The sequence below is a fragment of the Sinocyclocheilus grahami genome, unplaced genomic scaffold (genome assembly GCF_001515645.1).
Source record: "Sinocyclocheilus grahami isolate Dianchi unplaced genomic scaffold, SAMN03320097.WGS_v1.1 scaffold351.1, whole genome shotgun sequence".
Lineage (NCBI taxonomy): Eukaryota > Metazoa > Chordata > Actinopteri > Cypriniformes > Cyprinidae > Sinocyclocheilus > Sinocyclocheilus grahami.
The window spans coordinates 678635-698323 of record NW_015505530.1 but is presented as its reverse complement, the minus strand read 5'-3'; the positions used below and the strand labels follow the sequence as shown (position 1 = coordinate 698323).

General features: G+C 37.4%; 1 protein-coding gene across 1 annotated transcript; it reads left to right on the top strand.

The window, feature by feature from the left end:
• Window positions 1-571: 571 nt before the first annotated feature.
• On the top strand, window positions 572-19148 carry LOC107548602 (anthrax toxin receptor 1-like). Its single transcript, XM_016229354.1, has 17 exons — window positions 572-867; window positions 3443-3514; window positions 3615-3686; window positions 3789-3870; window positions 4123-4153; window positions 4248-4321; window positions 4440-4508; window positions 4616-4696; window positions 5560-5620; window positions 9456-9554; window positions 9767-9836; window positions 13096-13174; window positions 13546-13641; window positions 14366-14404; window positions 15198-15296; window positions 15850-16017; window positions 18897-19148. Exons 1-17 carry the CDS (start codon window positions 722-724, stop codon window positions 19146-19148), a joined length of 1590 nt encoding a protein of 529 aa, XP_016084840.1. The 5' UTR covers window positions 572-721.
• Window positions 19149-19689: the final 541 nt, after the last annotated feature.

Genomic DNA, 19689 nt, shown 5'->3' with positions numbered 1-19689 from the left:
TGCTTCACTGGCTTTGCAGGAGTGTTAATTAGAAGCGAGGGTAATCAAATGACAGAAGTCAAGAGACCATTAGATGGTCAGGAGTACCACAAAAGACTCTATGCTCATTCTGTATGCACATTTAAAACGTATCCTAAACCCAGATACATAACAAGTAGAAAATATCGAATTAAAATTCAACTGTTCGATTTATTGACGATTCTCCAACTATGGAAACTTTTATGTAACTTAGGATGACTTTTAAAGAAAAAAAAATATTTAAACATTCTGCTGTGTCTCTTCAGCCTGTTTCTAATTTTGAAGAGTGCTTTAGGGATCATTTTATTTCAGAAAAAAAGGTATACCTTCAAAAATGTTTCACTTTACTCATTATATATAAAGCTTGAGTGATTCGAATAACATAATATCAAATCAAATGTAAGGAATTTGGTTGAAGCCAACATTCTCCCTCTCCCGGAAAGAGGAAGTTTCATTAGCTGTTGGCTGCCTGCTCGCCGTCCGGTCTGTGGTCGCTCCTCCAAACATTTCTCCTTAAGGAGGAGCTTCTGTGTTTTGGAAGCGGACTCAGATGACTGCGGGTCGGGATATAACTCTGTGACAAGACATTCAAATATCTTGTTTAAGGAATACATTTCATGGAAAAGAGTTGTTTTCCTTTTCTGCAGGAGTAACATGAAATGCAGTTTTATCCCTGTGCTTTTGGAGAGAATAAACTGATGAAATGGCATGTTCACTGTTTCACATGAGTCTTGCTGTGGGTATTTTAGTGGTTTTGATGCAGTTTCATACTGGAAAAGCTGAGCCTTATTTTGAGGAAGAGAAGAGGTCTTGTCAAGGTGCTTTCGACTTATATTTTGTCCTCGACAAGTAAGTGGCCTTCATATTTATGGCATCTTATTCTCCTCTCACCGCGCACTGCTGCGCGACGCCTCTGACGCCCTCAAACGCGCGTGCACCGCTATTATAACCACAGTCATTCGTTTAGACAGCCGAATAACAGAACTGAATTGATCCAAATGCTTTAATATGAAAACAATTCATTCATATTTTTAAATGGATAGTCATTTCTAGGTATGTTCTACCAGAAAACGTCTGGCGATATATTGTGGGAAAATATCTATTCCTAAAGGAGACCAGGATGCATATGGCAGGATGAACTGAAAATTCCAAATCCATATAAACAGCTAACCATTCACTGTCTCTATTAACATGCAAAGTGCTTATGGTTTTCCCCATGGTGGATTCCTGAAGTTTTTGTTAAATGGCTTTAGACTGCGGCGAATTGGAGGACAGGACTCTTTGCCTCGGGCGATGCTTTAACAAGCATGATTTTCTCTCACCTGGTGAAGTTCACATGCACATTTGTGTATCATAATCTCTTAATCATAAAAGGCAAAGAGAGATCTCATCACAAGAGCATGCATGCACTATTAGTTAGCAAATACTTGTTTCTAAAAAAGAAAATAAGATGTCTCAAGATAAATAAAAATGCATATACTGTATTTTTATTGCAACTTACAACTGCAGCCAGTTGTTTACATGTTATTTTTGCTGAATGCAAATATTCATATTTAAATGTGTAATGAGCTCTTAGTGAGTGTAAGTGAAGAGTAAGTGGCATCCTACTCATAATTATTTAGCCCCTTGGAGTTGTGAATACCCAAACAAGCTTAAACATGCTGGAGCATGCTAGAGAATGTTATAAATTAATACCTTTTGTGGCCATCATATTTTAGTCAAATATGAAGTAAAAGCTCAAGAGCAACATACAGTAGCAATGTCTGTACTGTTTAGACAATAATTTTGCTCATTTTGTGAAATCTGTTAAATCTGAAGGGATACGGTTAAATAAGTATATCAGAACAAAATTAAGATACATTTTAAAAACATTGTCATTTCTTCCAGCTATAACCGTTTGTTGCTATGTTTGGAGTGCAAATGCATTTTAGTTACACTTCACAGTTTGCTCTTCTGTTTGTAAAGTTTTCTGAATGCCTTTAGAGACCTAAGGGATTGCATGCATCATCAGGCTTTTGCCACACTTCCACACTTTTAATCAGCTGAATGGTTCTGGCTGAATCTTCGCGGCCTTAAATGCCACTCAGTGACCCTACACTAATTGTAAATATCAGGCCATCGGTTCAGAGAGTTTTGGAAAGAAAAGCAGCTCCATTGCGTTTCAGAGAGAAAATACATTTGATTATCAGTGGAACGAGAACTAGTTTTATGTCACTGTATGTGACTCCTTTTAATTTACGGCTCCTAGCAGACAGAGCTAGCGCTTCTTAACATAACAATATTCTGAGTCAGTGGTTTGCTGAAGATTGATTTTAGTTTAGAGGATAATAGATAAAGCCAGGATCAAGCTACATTTAAAGGAAACAGCACAGGCTTGTTATTCTAGACTGCTGCACACTGTATTCAAGTTAGTGACTTATTTCAGTGGCCCCAAAAAGTATTTTAGACACTTTAACCACACTTAAAATGTCTGAATGTAATTTCATTGTATAACAAAATATAAAATTTATGTGTCATCTGCAAACAAATTATGCTCAACTTTTAATTAACTACTTTTTGATGCCATTTTACTTTAACCAGTTGGTCTTAAAGGGATTTGGATGCAGTATATGGAGTCAGTTCCCCTTTAGTACACACAGGTGCAGAGTAACTAGCAGCGCTTAGTTAATCCCATTAACTATGGACAATTTCCACTAAGATTTTACAGCCAGAAAGTTTCCAATTGCTTTTTGTCTTCATTTTGAACAGCATATATTGTTTTAAGCTGACTAACTTAAACTTTCTTTTTGTGCTTGTGCTGTGTTTCTTTCAAATAAATGCCCATTTGTTTCACATTTTATAATCTAATGCAGCAACATACATCTATTTTAAGTACTTTTTGTGATGCGTTTTTTTGCAATTGTGGCCCAAATGTCCATTTTGGAGCCATGGTATATCAATATATAAAATTGCAGGTGTTTAGAACTGACATCAGATTAGCGTTGATTGCTGCTGTTGTTGCTAGATCCACATGTCCATTTTTATGTTTCCTGACTCCCTGTCAGAGATGGAGCTGTGAGCCTTTTTGAATGCTAATGTAGATGCCAGCTCTATTTTGGATCCCAACCTGTTACACTCAACCATTGCCATCTGTTCCCATTCAAATGGCTGTCTCCAGGAAGAAGGGGAGTTGCTCTCTGCTAGCAGGAGGCAGATTCATCTGGCACAAAGGCAATTAGCCCTTGTTGGGAACGCTTTGGGGCCTGTAATTAATTAGTGGCATGTGCACATTTTATAGAGTACTCAAGGACCTGCTACTCTCAGATAGTGTAAGAAAAGATGGTAATTGTTATGTAATTGTGTTTAAGGCAGCCATTATAATGCACAGAAGTGCCTCTGACTCTTTGAAGCATGCAGTTTTTCAACATGTTTGATTTTATTATAGGTCAGGAAGTGTCAAAAACCACTGGATTGAAATTTACTCCTTTGTGGAGCATCTTGCAGAGAAATTTATAAGGTAAAGTTGCTTTAGTTTTGATGTACTATTGTACATACATATTGTGATACCTTTAAGGAACAATATGCGATATTATTATAATTTTGTTTTTTTTTTACAGCCCAATGTTACGGATGTCCTTCATTGTGTTCTCAACTCACGGAACAACAGTTATGAAACTCACAGAGAACAGGTATCACACACATCAGCATCCAAAACAATGTCAATGTTGCACAGAAATACACATATTGTTTGTTTGCATTGTAATAACTTTCCTCCATCATCTGTCATTCAGAAATGAAATTACGAGAGGTTTAAATGTTTTGAAGAGAGAAATACCAGGAGGTGATACACATATGAATCTTGGATTGAAACAGGTATCTTTTTCTTATTGAATCAAATGAGTCAATTTAAATCAATCACTGAATCATCTTCTAGTCTTCTGATTTACTGTGGTTAAAATTCCTGCATTAATGCTGTTTTAATTTGGTTGCAGAATGCAGTTACCCCTATAAAAAGTCTGTGTATATTGAGTACTAATCACTCAAACGCCAATCTTCTAATCTTTTGATTCTACGATGGTTAAAATTCCTGCATTAATGCTGTAAACATCTGCTTTTAAACTGCAGGCAAATGAGCAGATATATCACGGAAATTATGGTAAACGCCACTTTGAATTACCATGCTATTCATTCACACTTCCGCTTTTATTCTGGGAAAATCAAGCACCAATGAGATGATGTTTATTTCACAGGGACAGCCAGTGTGATCATAGCACTGACGGACGGGGAGTTAAATGACTATCAGTTTGTCACAGCACAGCAAGAGGCAAGTACACAAGCCAGTGATGTCGCAACGGATGTGGCATGTTCTCTGGCAGATGTGTAATTGACAGTGGCATTTGCTCAGTAATAGAGCTGACTGTTTGTTGCCCATCTATGTGCAGGCGCAGAGAGCTCGGTCTTTGGGAGCTATCGTATACTGTGTGGGTGTAAAAGACTTCAACCAGACACAGGTAACTCAGCACCACTGCACAATAAGTTGCTTTAGTGGCACTTCAGAATTTAACCATATTTTCTGTATTGGAGGTGTCTCTAAACCTGTATTGTATTACTTGTTTAGCTGGCCACAATTGCAGACACCATAGATCATGTGTTCCCTGTAATTGGAGGATTCCAGGCCCTTGAAGGAATGATAGACTCTGTGAGTTTCTCTGTTTCTCTCTCTGTCCTTGGCTGCGTATACAAGTTAAAGTTTTGGTAGCGACAGCTGCATTTAAATGAGAGAGTGAATCACCTAAATTATCCCTCCATGTGCATACGAAAGACAGGAGTCATTCTCAAAATTGTGATTTTTGGCATCTCGCAGCTGTAAACAACAAACATGGATCCCATGGCAACCGTTTAACCCATTTGGAGTCTGATATTTTTGTAGAAAAAAATATAATGTATCACACTGTGAGATATAAAATAATATTTGAGATATGAAGCCACATTGCATGATTTAGTCTCATTTGAGATATAAAGTCACATTGCGAGATATAAATTATCATTGAGAGATATAAAATCACATTGCGAGATATAGTCACATTGTGAGAAATAAAGTGATATTTCAAGATGATAAACTCTTATTGTGAGATATAAAGTGGCATTGCAAGATAAACGAAAAAGTCTCATTGTGAAATATAAAGTCACGTTGTGATATGTAAACACACATTGTAAGATAAAAAATCTGATTGTGAGATAAAGTTTCATTTTGAGATATAAAGTCACACTACGGGATAAAAAAGCCTAATGTGAAATAAAAAGTCACATTGCGAGATACAATCACACTGTGAGAAATAAAGTCACATTGCAAGAGATGCAATTGGAAGATATAAACATTATGCTGCTTTTATGAAGAGATATAAAAGCATAACAATTTAGATGAGCTGTCAGCATCCAAAAGAGAGTGACATTACTGCATTACCCGTTAATAGTTCAGTTTGAGTGAATTTGGTTGCAGAATGCAAAAGTCTGTATATACGGAGTACTAAGCACTCTGGCACTCCTTTTTTTTCTTTGTAGATCATCAAGAAATCCTGCATTGAGATTTTAGCAGCCGAGCCGTCCAGTGTATGCGCTGGAGGTAAGAGTTACCTCAACACTAATGATAATGTTTTTGTAATCATTTGAAAATAAATGTAATTAACACCTTGATTTTTATATTAAATCTGTCTGTTTTAAAAGAATATGAGAGGACAGTGCGCAAACCATAATACACAAAAAGCTTGTCTGTGCTAATTGTGTGAAAGCCCTGAGCGGCATAATGGAAGCTCGCGAGTTGCGCTCTCTTGCACTCACCAGAAAATGAAAATTGATCATGTCTGGGCAGAGCTAATCCGCCTGTTTGCATCACCAAGGAGACGGCGCTGTAAGTGCATTCTCGCGCAGTAAGTGCATGCTAATAAGGTCATGTCAAGCCACATCCATCCTCTCTGGCCTACACACCAGTGATCAATGTGGCAGGCCTGTCTGCTGAGCAGCAGCCAATTAAACAAATGGGCATTTCACTGGTAAAGGCGGAGCGGAACTGCAGCAGATATTCAGCAGCACCTCGGCTAGACAACAGATCCGATGTGGCAAACTAGGCCAGGAAAAACCAGCCAGGCAAAAAAACAGCTCTCTAATTTCACTTGAGCATTCCTAACAATAAGTTCTCTGTCAAGTTATGGGACATCAAAGCCTGAAGCACACAGAGGGGGAGAGAGAGGGCACACAGTGACCACTGGCAAACGATGGTGGTTGAAACAACAATATCCCTGCAATTTGACCACACACTTATACTTTTGTGGCTTAGCACTAAGATATATTTTAGTTTACAAGTTTATTTAAATACAAATTATTAATATCATTGTCATTATTTGCATTAAATTCACTTTTAACGGGAATAGTTCACCCAGAAATGCAAATCATTTACTCGTCTTCATGTAGTTCCACACCCGTATTAGTCTTTATCTGTGGAACATAAAAGAAGATATTTTGAAAAATGTTTCAACTGTATTTGTCCATACGATCAAAGTCAGTGTTGTCCAAAACACCAATAGACTGCACTGACTTCCACTGTAAGGACAAAAAGATACTAAAAACGAAATTATTTTAAAACCACTAATCCAAAACAAAACAGTTAATGACCCTAAATCACTTAGATTAACGGGATTAATGAACATGATCCTTAAAGGAAACATTGCATGACAATGAATGTCGTAATTAATTAAACATATTGTTGTGTAATTAAATCGATTCACTGTGAAAATTACCATCAGCCATACATGTAGTATAGTCCTCTAAATATTACAGTTTAGCCAAAGTTGCATTTGAAGCTTGGGACTCATTTTTCGGTATAATTTGATCGTGGTTAGTGTTTTGGTTTGGTGTTTTAGTTGACTGATTTGGTTTGGTTTAGTGTCCATTAACATGATCCTTATTGGAAACATTGAATGGCAGTGAATGCCATCAATGAAACATATTGTTGTAATTAAATCAATCCTTGAAGTAATGCACTGTAGAAATTACTCATACATCCATAAGTGCATTATATTCCTCTAAATATTTAGCCGAAGATTCATTTGAAGCATGGGACAATCTGGGACAATTTTGGGTTACTTTTGGGCTAATCTGATTGTGGTTAGTGGTTTGGTTTAATGTGCTGTGACCGCAGCTCCAGTGCCTGACAGTCTCAGCGATCAAACTGATGAGAAGTGACCAGCCCGTGCAGCCTGCAAACAGGCCATCACTCTCTGTTCTGTGAGGAGGCCCAGCCATCAAACATGACAGCAATCGTTCCTTTGATTAACCTTTGTGATTCCTCTGCACCCCATCCCCCAGTTAGGGCAGTGATTGAAGTGTCCATGCTCGGACGTGGCACCTCTGCTCTAAACAGCCCAACCCATCAAGCTCTCAGGTGTGGATGGGAAGCGTCAGCTCTCCCGTGCAGCACAACGGGCGCAAGCAGACAGCGTACCAGCCCCTGCCCACCATCTCGCTGCCAGCGCTGCCCGCTGCCAAGCCAGTGTTGACCTTTTTACCCCTGCGTTGTCCTGTCAGAACCCGACACACCATGTCTGACAGTAACGAGGGAAGAAAAGGACATGGATGTTGATGCCCGGCTTCCAAAATTAAATGGAATTAGCCATTTCAGCTGTATGGACGTCACATTAAGCAGGCATGAGCAAGAGAGCTGGGCAAATTTAGACGCAGCGGTGGGGTGGAGAGGGGCTTCTGCATGGCAGACAGGATTAGTATAATTAGAGAGGAAATGACAGGTTAATTGGATCGGATGGGAGTGGAATTTGTTTTGGTAGATCCATGATGAGACAAGAGACATGCTTGACTCAAATTTTCCCATGATCAGCCTTTTCAGTTCGCCAGGTCTTATATACATATATTGAATGAAGGATCTTTAGAGTTAACAAAATTGACCCTGTTTACATTGTTAATGCACACTCTTGGCCTTATTGTGATGGATTCATTGTTGCATGTTACTCCAAAGAATAAATTTGTTTTTGTAATCCTTAAAGTTTGCATGAAATGAAAATTCAAATCTATTATATAAATGCCTGCTATTGATCTTATTGTGAAAAATTCATCCATGCATACATTTAGTCATTTATTTACTTACTTATTTTGGACCTCGTAATTTTTAACTAAAGATATCATAAATTGATCTTCCAGTGGCACGACAGACTTCTCTATGGTGATGTATGCCAGGCTTCTTTTGTCATTTAGTCTGTTTTTTTTTCTTTTTCGATAATCCATTTCACTTGTATGTATGTTCCAGGATAAAACATCTGTTGCTACTTCCATTACATCACAATTTTATTAAAAATTACTTTTCTGCTGATGTCACTTAGGCCACAAGGGAAATTGGATGATGTTAACCAATATTCAAATTATTCTGATGAATTTAAATTTCTGATTAATAAAATCCATCCAAGTGGTGTCCCATATTTTTAGCATATTTGTTTAATATCCTTATTTCACGAAAGTAAATTAGTTGTGAATGGCAAATTACATTGACTTTTTTAGGTGTTTATTTATTAAAAGTAAAAGAGGAAATCTACTATATTCATGATTTGAAGCTTCAAATGCTGGTATGATACAGAAGAAGAGAACTGACACTTACAGTATATTCTCCTGACCTTTCCATACAACTGTCTCTCCCTGATGGCACACCGCAAAGAATGTTTCTCATCATGTGAACTTTACACACTTAAATGTTAAAGGTTTACAACCAGAACATTTTCTAAAGGTGTAGCATTATTTAGAGATGAATGGCAGAATCAGTACTAATCCACTCAAATCTCCTCAAATGCACACTGGTGTGCGCAGTGCCATGAGTAAGGTCACATCCACTCTGCATCCTTTGAAGCCTGCTGAGACAGCTTCTAAGTGAGCATGTTTTTCTCTCTAACATATGCTGCTTAGCAGCCGTCAGAGGGTCTACAGCATTGCCTGGGGTGTCTCAAAGGTCAGGCAGCCAGCGTTGTCGGCCACCAACACAGCACCTCCAGCTACATGACTCCTAGAGATTTGTGAACCTCTTCACTTTTATTATTAGCACCACTGGAGCATATGCATTTGCCCAGTTGAGTTGAGTGTTCCTGAAAGGTTAAGAGTGGGGGGGGGGGAGAAGAAAAAAAACCTGCCCTCTGGCTGAGCACACTTTATAATTTTAGAGCATGGCTTTTTTTTTTTTTTGGAAAAGGTCTAAATGAAATAAAGATCTAAAAAGCCGGCACAGCCTTATGTAGGCATTTTTCCTCATACTTGAAAATTATTTTAGTATAAACAGTACATAAAAACGCTATTTAATCTAATATTTGGTTACATTTTTTTTCTGGGAAAAAAACATAGGAATTTCACTATGCAGTAAAGGACTTGGTAAATGTTTATTATTACATTTTGGTTTGTGTTTCTTTAAGACTCTTTCCAAGTGGTTGTGAGGGGAAATGGATTTTTGCATGCCAGAAACATCAATCAGGTCCTGTGCAGCTTCAGAGTGAATGACACAACTACACTGAGTAAGTAACATTATTTTACAAACAGTCTTTTTAATGTTGCATTCTTCTTTTAAGCTCTGTGAAAACACAAAAATAATGTGTGCAACATTCTTTTATTATACAAACTGACATTTCTGTTATAGCAATAATAAAGTATTTACACTGAGAGTAGGTCTAAATGATGATTATCAATGAAAATGTATCTTATTCTTTTTCATGCAATTCGTTTTCAGATGAAAGACCTGTCAGTGTTGAAGATACGCTCCTTCTTTGCCCTGCACCAATCTTAAATGAGGCTGGAAAGTAAGTGCACTTCATCCTGCCATTTTATAGCTTAATGCATTGGTACCCTTGAAAAAATTAGGGTCAATGTCGTTTGGAATTATTCTTATCAGTCAATCTCCACGCACCCTAACACAACAGGCATGTGGTGTAAAAAGCCAGAGATGAGTGTATAATTAGCCTCTCTGAGAGATTAGTCACCATGGGCTTGACCTGCGTGAAAAGTTCCCAGTGAGTGTGCATGTTAGCCCAGGGCTCTGGTGGTTTTCTGAGTTGAGAGAGAAAAGAACAGACAGTGAAATACAGAGCCGCTCATATCCACATCAGCCAGAGCAGAGCCCCGGAGACTCACTACAGGTTACTTACCAGGCCTTCTACAACAAATGAGCTGCTGGTGGCGGCTCATTTCCCTGCAAGCTCTCTGAATTATGTGTACCGCCGACTGTAGACACCTTGAGGATTTCATCTGTCTTGTTCTTGTCAGGAAGATTCTTTGAGATGCCAATGAAGGAGCCTCTCATGGCACCTTAAGCAAAACAGGGCTGTTTTTCTACTCTTGGTCAGCCTACATCACTGCATATTGTATTGCGTTGCATTTGCTAATGTGACACAAAAGCAGCTGCTGTTGGTATATCAATATTCAGCACTTTCCATTCATTCAAAACTTTTGATTAATTCATACGTTCTTAGCGATATTTGTTATCGGATATAATCAAATTGCCTAATTGTGGATTAATAATAATATTGCCCAAGAATATAGAATACATAATATTTTTATTTATTACGACTCACTAGAATACTCAGTTCTGACTGGTCATTTGCGTCATCCAGCAGTCTGATATTTCTTAATATTCTTAGTAAGATTTCTTAATAATATAATACTTTTTATCAATCAGCTCATCCAGTAACTGAAACAAGCACTATTTTCATTTAATCTCATATCAGACTTTCTCTTGTTTCATGCAAACGCAACGGTCTGATTTATTTATTATAGTGACAATGACCTCAAAATACTTCAGTATTAATATTACTGAATATAATTAACTGTTATTTTTATTAGCAGAAGCTTTTAGATAATATTCAGGTAAGATTACAAAAAAAATAAATTGATAAAATCAATATTTCATTTTAGTACAACTTAAACTTAATTTTAGGTTTTTAATATATTTTTTATATTTTATATTTTTTAATAATAATTTTTAGTTTTAGTTTTTAGTTAACATTGAAAATATTTAATTATAGCAGCCGAAAGTGAGAAAGGGAGAGTCATGTATTGGTAAGATGATGTTTATTTTGCAATGACATTTCTGGATACCATCTTGTGGTATTAGTGATTACTGATTTAGTGATTATTGAATTAGATTAGGGTCTAGGTCTCAAAAGTCAAGCAAATGTGGTATGTATGCATATAAGGGAAAAATGGAGATGAAACATTCCATCATAATACAGTAACAAGAGGGGTGGAATTATTCAGGCTAATTAGAGTCAATGGAGATTCACTTGAATACTCTTATGCAAACTTTGATGCTGTGGTATAATAAGACCTACCATTAAGTCAAGTGATGTCTGTATAATCTGATTGTAGAAGACCATGTGAGTAATGTTCATTAATTTTTGAGCTGTGAGAAAAGGCGATTTTGGGGAGTCTGCCCTGTCCTCCTCCTCTATTTTCACATCTTGTGAAATGAAGCTGTCAGTGCTGTCACCTAAACGCGTGGTGACTGAGTGGCTTCCTGAAGATGTGCTCAAAAAGAGCCAGTCGCTTCCTGATTGATGGAAAATGAGATGGATCTGTCACTGGACCCCCTCCACCCAACCCCGTTATCCTGTTGTGCCCCCTTTCAGCCCATCCCCCATCCTGCCAACAGAGTGGCACTGGAAAGGGTGTGCAGGACCGACAGAGAGGAGACGGGGCAATACCCCTTCAGTAACTTATTTTCAGCTCCGTCTTCTCCCCACCAAAGCAGAAGAAGAGGGGTCGCCTAAATCAAGAAAGCTGAGACTTTTCCGGCATACCAGCGCTCTGAATGCCCATGGTAGAGCCAAACATGGCAGCGTCCCTGCTGTTGGGAGAAATTCAATTTTTTAGAAAGTTGTCAGGGGAAATGGACACATTGTCAGTTTTGATGTCCATAAACATGTCTTCATAGACTGTTATCAGTCACATGACAAACTCTGCTTTTTCGTCTCTTTCTCATCTCAAGATTTTAAAATATGATGTTTTACTGAAGATCTTATCCAGTTTAAAATCACATTTTGTTACTATTTCATAGAACTTATATAATCTTTTTCTATTTATAATATATATTTACACTACCATTCAAAAGTTTGGGGTCAGTAAGATTTTTTTTCCCACTTTTATTAGCACTTTTATTCTCCAAGGATGCGTTAAATTGATCCAAAGTGAGAGTAAAGACATTTATAATATTACAAATGAATTATATTTCAAATAAATTCTGTAATTTTTGGAAATTTCTGATAGAATAAAAAATGTCATGGGAATAAATTAAATTTTAAAATATACTATATATTGAAATATACAACTTTTTTTCAAATTGTAATAATAATTCACAATATTACTCTTTTTACTGTATTTTTGATCAAATAAATGGAGCGTTGGTGAGCATAAAAATTGAATGCAGACTTTGGTTTCCAAGCAAATTTGATCCCAGTATGAAACATTTAGATCATTTACAAGAGATGTTTAGATCTCTTCTAACACTTTAGATCCAACACAGGTGCCATTTTTAAGGGCCTTTTATTGGAAGAAAAATCTGAAAAGCAGGGGAATTCAGCAAAAGTCTCCATTTGAATCCCATTAAATCTCATTTGTGATGTTGAGAACCATTTGAAATATTTAACAGATCTCAGAATCAAATCACAAATCCTGTCTAATAATTTTGTCCAGTTTCTTTTGCCTTGTTGTTTGCATCCTGGGGTATAAAAACAATTTAGACACACAAAGTATAGTTCTACCTTAGATAACGCTTATCAGTCAAGTTCCTGTGCCTACATGCTTTCAGCCGCTGGCCTTTGAGGGTCTGTGTTGCTATCCATCAAAGAGGAATGCATTGGAAGCCATTCAGGCAGCTGTGTGAAACAGACATTAACCATTTAATTTTTTTTATCCTGGCTCCGGATTACAAATTTGAACGAGAAAATGCTGATAATGGCTTTAATAATAACTCCATTGCAAGCTCACACATGTCCATCTGAGAAATGCAATGAATATGCCTTTTTCAGCAGGTGTGATTGAAGTGTTTGTGTGTGTGTGTTACAGGGTGATATATCTGCAGGTTAGCATGAATGAGGGTTTGTCCTACATCACAAGCTCAGTGCACATCACCACTACTGAATGTGTAAGTACATCTTTGTTCCTTTGTCAAAACCACTTCTGCCTGTAAAAACATGAATGGTGGATTGGTGTGTTAGTGATTCAGCCTCTCAGAATGTCTATTCGACATTGTTGTTTGCTGTCTTCTATTTTTTCATTCGACATTTTCTTCTTTTCCCTTTTCTCTTATTCTTTCTTTTTCTCTTATGAGGTCTCCTCTGCTTTCTTTCATCAGAGGAGTCTGGTTTTGTCACGTAAGTTCAAATTAGCAGTGAAAAAACAAGTTCCATCGCTTGGAGCAACCATTTGCCCTCTTCTTTAATCTCCTCACCTGTTCATTTGTGTTATGCCAGCAAATACTCATGAAGATGTTTGTGTGTGTCTCTCTGAGTGTAGTATGATGGAACCATCCTGCTCATCTCGTTACTGGCTGTTTTCCTATTGCTGGGTCTGGTGCTGATGTGGTGGTTCTGGCCTCTGTGCTGTACAGTGGTACGTCTTAAAGGTTGTACACAATTAAAAGCTGTACACAATAAACATTTACAGTCGCCCCTAAAGGTATCTGGGCAATTAAACATCACATTATTCAACTAAAAGCTTTGAAAAGAGTAACGATAACAATAATAATAATAATAATAATAATATAGTAGTTGTTGTTGTTGTTGTTATTATAAATCATGTATTTATTTGTGTCATTCACACACTCAATGATTTAACTTGTCAACTATTTATTATACTGATTAAATGCCAGTATAATAAATAATAATAATTATTATTATTATTAAGGATTAAACAATATCAGAACATTATTATTTATAAATCATGCATTTGTTTGTGTTATTCACACACTCAGACAATAATTTAACAATATCGGTATAATTATAGTAATAATAATAATGTTGTTGTTTTTGTTGTTGTTATAAATAAATCATGTGTTTATTTGTGTCATTCACACACTTAATGATTTAACAATGATTTTGAAAATGAATTGTTCATTCAAATGAAATGAATTAAAACATATATTATTATTATTATTATAAAACATACATTTATTTGTGTTATTCACATACTCAAACAATGATTTAATAATGTTTGTACCTTCCCCCAGTGCTACATGCAATATAATGCTTACTGTACTGTTTATAGCTCTACTAGTTATACTGTACTGCTCTTAGTTTAGATAATATTCTTTCACTGGGAATTATGTTTCTTTCAGGTCATCAAGGAAGTGCCTCCACCCCCTCCCCCTGAGCCTGTGAGTCGAACTCCCTCTAACCTCATTTTGTGCCTATGTTTGTGTATGTGTGTGTTTAGGCACAACCATACACCCAAATGAACCATGGAAATTTAGAGCCGATATTAATCAGGGCACTAAGAAAACAGTTTGCACATGATAAAACGAATAACTCTCATAAGCTGAATCCAGAGTGTCCCAGAAATGGCATAATTCCTTGTAAACCGCATTCCCTAATACTGCCAATATCAGCCGTTAGCTAGGAGTGCAACTGCTTTGCAAAATTGTCCGTCACCATTTAAGGGCATTTTCTATGCCACGGCCGTGTAAATAAAGACAAGTGAGCAGTGAAAGTGGACAGAGCGGTGACCACAGGCTCAACCGTAGGATGACTGAAAAGCAAAATTCTGGAAAACGGACTCATAATGATCCTCTTGTGTTTGCTTTGTTCCCAGAGGTCAAAGGCAAGCAGTCACTGAGGCTGATGGGAAATAAAAGAGCTTTGTGGAAATGGCTTTTGAGTGTGCATCTGTGCTTCTTAACACTGAGAGCGCAAACAAGGCGCTCTGTCTCTAAAGCTTCTCTTTGATTTGGAGACACAATGTGGTTGCTACTTTCGCAGCTAACATTATTTGACTGTGTCTTTGTGTTTATTCTATCTGTGTAAACTAATGGGTTGAATATGCTAATAGTGCATTTATACAAAATAACAGAAAAAGAGTGTTGTTTTCAACATGACTTTAAAGTATGGTCATTCTATGCTAATTATTACTAGTGTGATATTAGGTGTATGTAAGTTTTGTGCGCTCAACAGGAACCCGATGATGAAGATGGCATGCCCAAAAAGAAATGGCCTACAGTAGATGCATCCTACTATGGCGGAAGAGGAGTCGGTGGAATCAAAAGAATGGAGGTGATGCATGTTCTTGTACACAGTGTGTGTGTTTCGGCTTTATATAGGGTGTCTTGATCATAGGTTAACATGGGCTACAGGGGGATGAAGACCACACATGACGAGTGATGTTATAAACCCTCAAGGTACTAGAGCACATCAATGTGACCTTAAATGGTCCCTGTCTGCCTGGTGCCAAAACTAGATTATGTGACATCATAAAACATGCTGACGCCTGTAGATTTACTCCTGTAATTTGCAAAGGTAGCAATATTGGACATGTGCATTATTGTTCTTTGAAAAATACACACACCTTTTTCACAGTTCCAGTGCCTATTACTTGTTAAGTGCACTACTTAAAGACATTAGTGTTAATGCAAGCTTGCGTGAAGTGTCTTTTGCTCTGTTGGTCTCAGGATCATTGAAACATGCAAGCCTTTCCAGTGCCCCAAGGAAAAGCTCTATATATGTATAGCCACACTAACACAGCTCCTTAATAATATTTTCATGGTGAAACAACCATTTTTCCATAGTCTGTGTTGGTTATAAGTGGACTGATTTCCTGTGTCTTTAGGTGCGTTGGGGGGACAAGGGCTCCACGGAGGAAGGAGCTAAACTGGAGAAGCCAAAGAATGCTGTAGTGAAAATGCCTGAAGATGAATATGAGCCTTATGAACCTAAACTCAGAAATTTGTATGGGCGCAGACCTGCCCATCATAGAAAGTGGTACAGTCCTATTCAGGTATAGGAGTTTTCTTCCATAGAATTGAATATGAAATTATCACTAAATTAGCCCTGGAATATCAGAAAGAAACATCATAATAGTCCAATATTTTAGACTTTAAGATTTTAAAGTCCAAAATGTTTTAATAGAACATGGTTTGAGAATTTTAGCCTGTACATTTGCATTTTTATTACTCTTTATATTTTTAAAGAAACTTTAATTTAAATTGTATAACATTACATTTCAAAAATTCATTTGATTTACACTAATACGATGTTCTGCATTCAGATGTCTGCATTCATTTTGCAACCAACAGGATGTCATCCCATTATTTGCATTCTGGATTGTAATTGTTTGTCTTTCTTACATCTGTTTGCATGCTGAATTGTCCTTTTCTTGATTGGTCTTGTAAAAAACTGTAAAAAAGCTAATCATAGTTACCACTAAAATACCATAGTTACTACATTTACTGTTAGTACAGTTAAACAGTAGTAATTTGGAATTAGCTACTTATGTACAGCTACAAACAAATAAATATATACATACATACACATACATAAAAAAATAAAGATGACCAATTGTGAAAATGTATTACAGTGTTTGGAGGTCACATATTAATATTAGTTCATTGTGATTACACTGTAGCACAGGGGTGTTTCCTCCGAGGAGGCAAGGGAGGCAGTGCCTCGTTAAAAAATGGATAAGAAAAAAATTTGTAGTACAAAAATAAAACAATGCAAATGTTACAAACTATGACATTAAAAAGTTTTTATTGCGTAATCAGCTTGGTGAAATTTAAGGTAAATCTCTGTGTCTGTGACCAATATTTACCGAGCTTTGATGACTGATGATCCGAAAAATTCAAAAATATTTAAAAGCATTTAAAAAATAACTGAACGTTTCTGAACTTAACTGAAGTTATCAAATAAAATATATAGTTTAAATTGTTATTGCCTTGAGTTATTATTTTGGAATAAATGTAAAATGCTTGATGAGATTCATACTGGCTTTAATAAATAGAATATTAATTACATTGTTAATGTAAAAATATAAAATAGAATAAAATAGTTTTTTTTTCTTTCTATTTTTTCTGATAGTGTAAGTTATGTTTATTTAACCAAGACAATTTTACTTGGTTTGAAAATTTGAGAAAAAAGGGACTTTGCCTCCCCATTTCAGAACACCACTGCTGTAGCAACTGTAAAAAACTAAAGAATTCTGGAAGAAACGGCATGGTAACATTTTGTAAGGGCAATGTCAGCAGTAAAGCGACTCAGATATACCATTTAACTTGTGTGCAACTAAACCCTGAAACCTATATTTACATAAAACACCAACAGTAATCTTTTGTTGTCTACTAAACACTATTTTTCTCCAGGAAGTGCAAATCTCGTTATTATTTTTGACAGTTTTCTATTGGCTTCAGCAGTTTCTGTCTCTGCTGACATTTTGTTAGTTCAGAAATATTGTTATTATAATGAAGTATTATAAATGCAAGTAATTGAAATAAATTGAACAGTGTTGTTTAAGTCATAGAAGTCACATTGACAATCTTGTATTTTGAATGAATGTTAAACATTAACATGTATAACCTGAGCCAATGTGTCATATGGATGAATCGGGTCAAACTTTTTACCCATAGGCCTCAGTGCACACATTGTGATGCAGAGGTGGCAGCCTTGTTTTATTGCTCACTTATAGTAGTTGTGTAAAGAAAGAAGCTGTTGTTGTTGAAAGTCTTTGTCTGGCCAGTTTACAAGCTTCACCTCAAATGCTCAGTATCTTCCCCTTCACGTCTGAGTGTCATCTACATTTCACACAAAAAAACTCTGTGGAACAGAGAGTGTTTTTGTTTTGCTTTTCCTAATGACCCACAGAGATGTTAAAGTTGTGAATAGAAAGGCTCTGGTTAACAGAAGGAAGTGTCTTTTTAACATAATTTATGAGTTTAGGTAAATGACATGCTCCTCTGATTGTTCTCAGGGATTCCACTCTCATGTGGGTCTGCGTTAGACCCATGCTTGGTGGTCTGATTTAACAGCTTAAACAGAGAGCCCCATAACGTGACATAGGGCCCATTCGGCAAAGGGGGAGCTGAGTTTTATTGTGATGGGCTATTGTCAGATTGGGGGTAGGGGGGTGATTGATTCACGTCTGTCTGGCTGTAGGGCAAAGCCATAATTTTGCCAGTCGTGAGCGGCGAAAAGGACAATTTGGCAAGCAGCACAGCAACAGGCCTGCACAAGGGTGAACATTTGGGCCAAATGAGAATGGAGACTCATGAATACTGTGCAGATCTGACAAAAGTGGGTGTTGTAGTGGATTCCTGAGTCATCCAGAGTTTCATTTTTTGCACCTAATGAAGCATAAAGTGAGTTTTGAATGGCTTTGGTCAGTCCGTCCTTGAGTTTGAACCCTCTCTGACGATTCTTCCTGAACGATCAGCCTTGCTGACAACAATGAATCACTTCATCTTGAAGAATGTACGTTTTCTCAGAGACCAGCCCCTTGTTCCATCACCGTTTTCACAAATAGCTATTCTTCCTTGAGTGCAGCGCTGCAACTCCTCAACCCCACCCCCATGATTTTAGGGACAGAATTGCAGTTGACAGCTGAGTTTCTGAATGTCTGAAGTGCTGTGGGTTCATCTCCTGGGCATTTCGAGCGAAAGCTAGCAAGAGAATGCAGCCTAGGATCAGCTGTACCAAGCTTTTGTTTTTGAATCCCACGCATTTCACAGTGAACTTGTCACCTCTGGGGTTGAAAATACAACCTATCCATACAACATATGTAAAGAGCATGATTTATGTTTTATCCCCAGAAGTTATAGCTACTGCTAGCAATGTAGTTTCAGCTTTGAACTGACAGTGATCCCACCATCTGTCGTGTTTCCACAGGGGCGATGCATCAATTTTACCCGGGTAAAAGCAGAGGAGCCAAGGTCACCGCCACGCAGCAACTGTCCACTTCCACCTCCACCGCCCCCTCCAGACCATCAGCCACTCATGCGACCTCCGCCCAAAAGACCACCATCCCGGGGACCCTCCATCAACCGCTCACCCCCAGGACCTCCACCAGCCCGGGCACCCCCAGGTCCCCGCGGACCCCCTCCTTCACGACCCCCACCCTGCCCTGGGAATAGGCATTGAGAACAATGGAGGGCCTTCACAGCTACCCTAAAATCTCAGTCTTAATTCAAATTAGTGATATTTGCCAAATCCACTGGTTTCCCACAGTTTCAGATTGATGAGTTTGTTAATTTGGAGTGAATGAAATGAGTGATTTGTTCTTATTATAAATAGAGGCACTGAAAGAGGGACTGTAGTAATGCATGAAATTATTACACGTGCAAATTAATGATTTTTAAGGCACTTAAAGGGTTAGTTCACCCAAAAATGAAAATTAGGCTGCGTTTTACTCACCCCCGATGCATCCTAGGTGTATATGACTTTCTTCTTTCAGACGAATCCAGTCGGAGTTATATTAAAAATTGTCTTTGATCTTTCAAGCTGTTTAATGCCACTCAACGGGTGTTGCATTGTTTCAGTCCAAAAGAACAAATCGGCTTTGCGCACGCGGAAGCGCAGGGGAGAGATCAAAACAAAATAACGGTCACTAATTAGAAGTACAAAACGAGGATTTGTAAAGAAGAATGTCAGAGAATTTCGATATAAGCCAAGAGGAGACTGG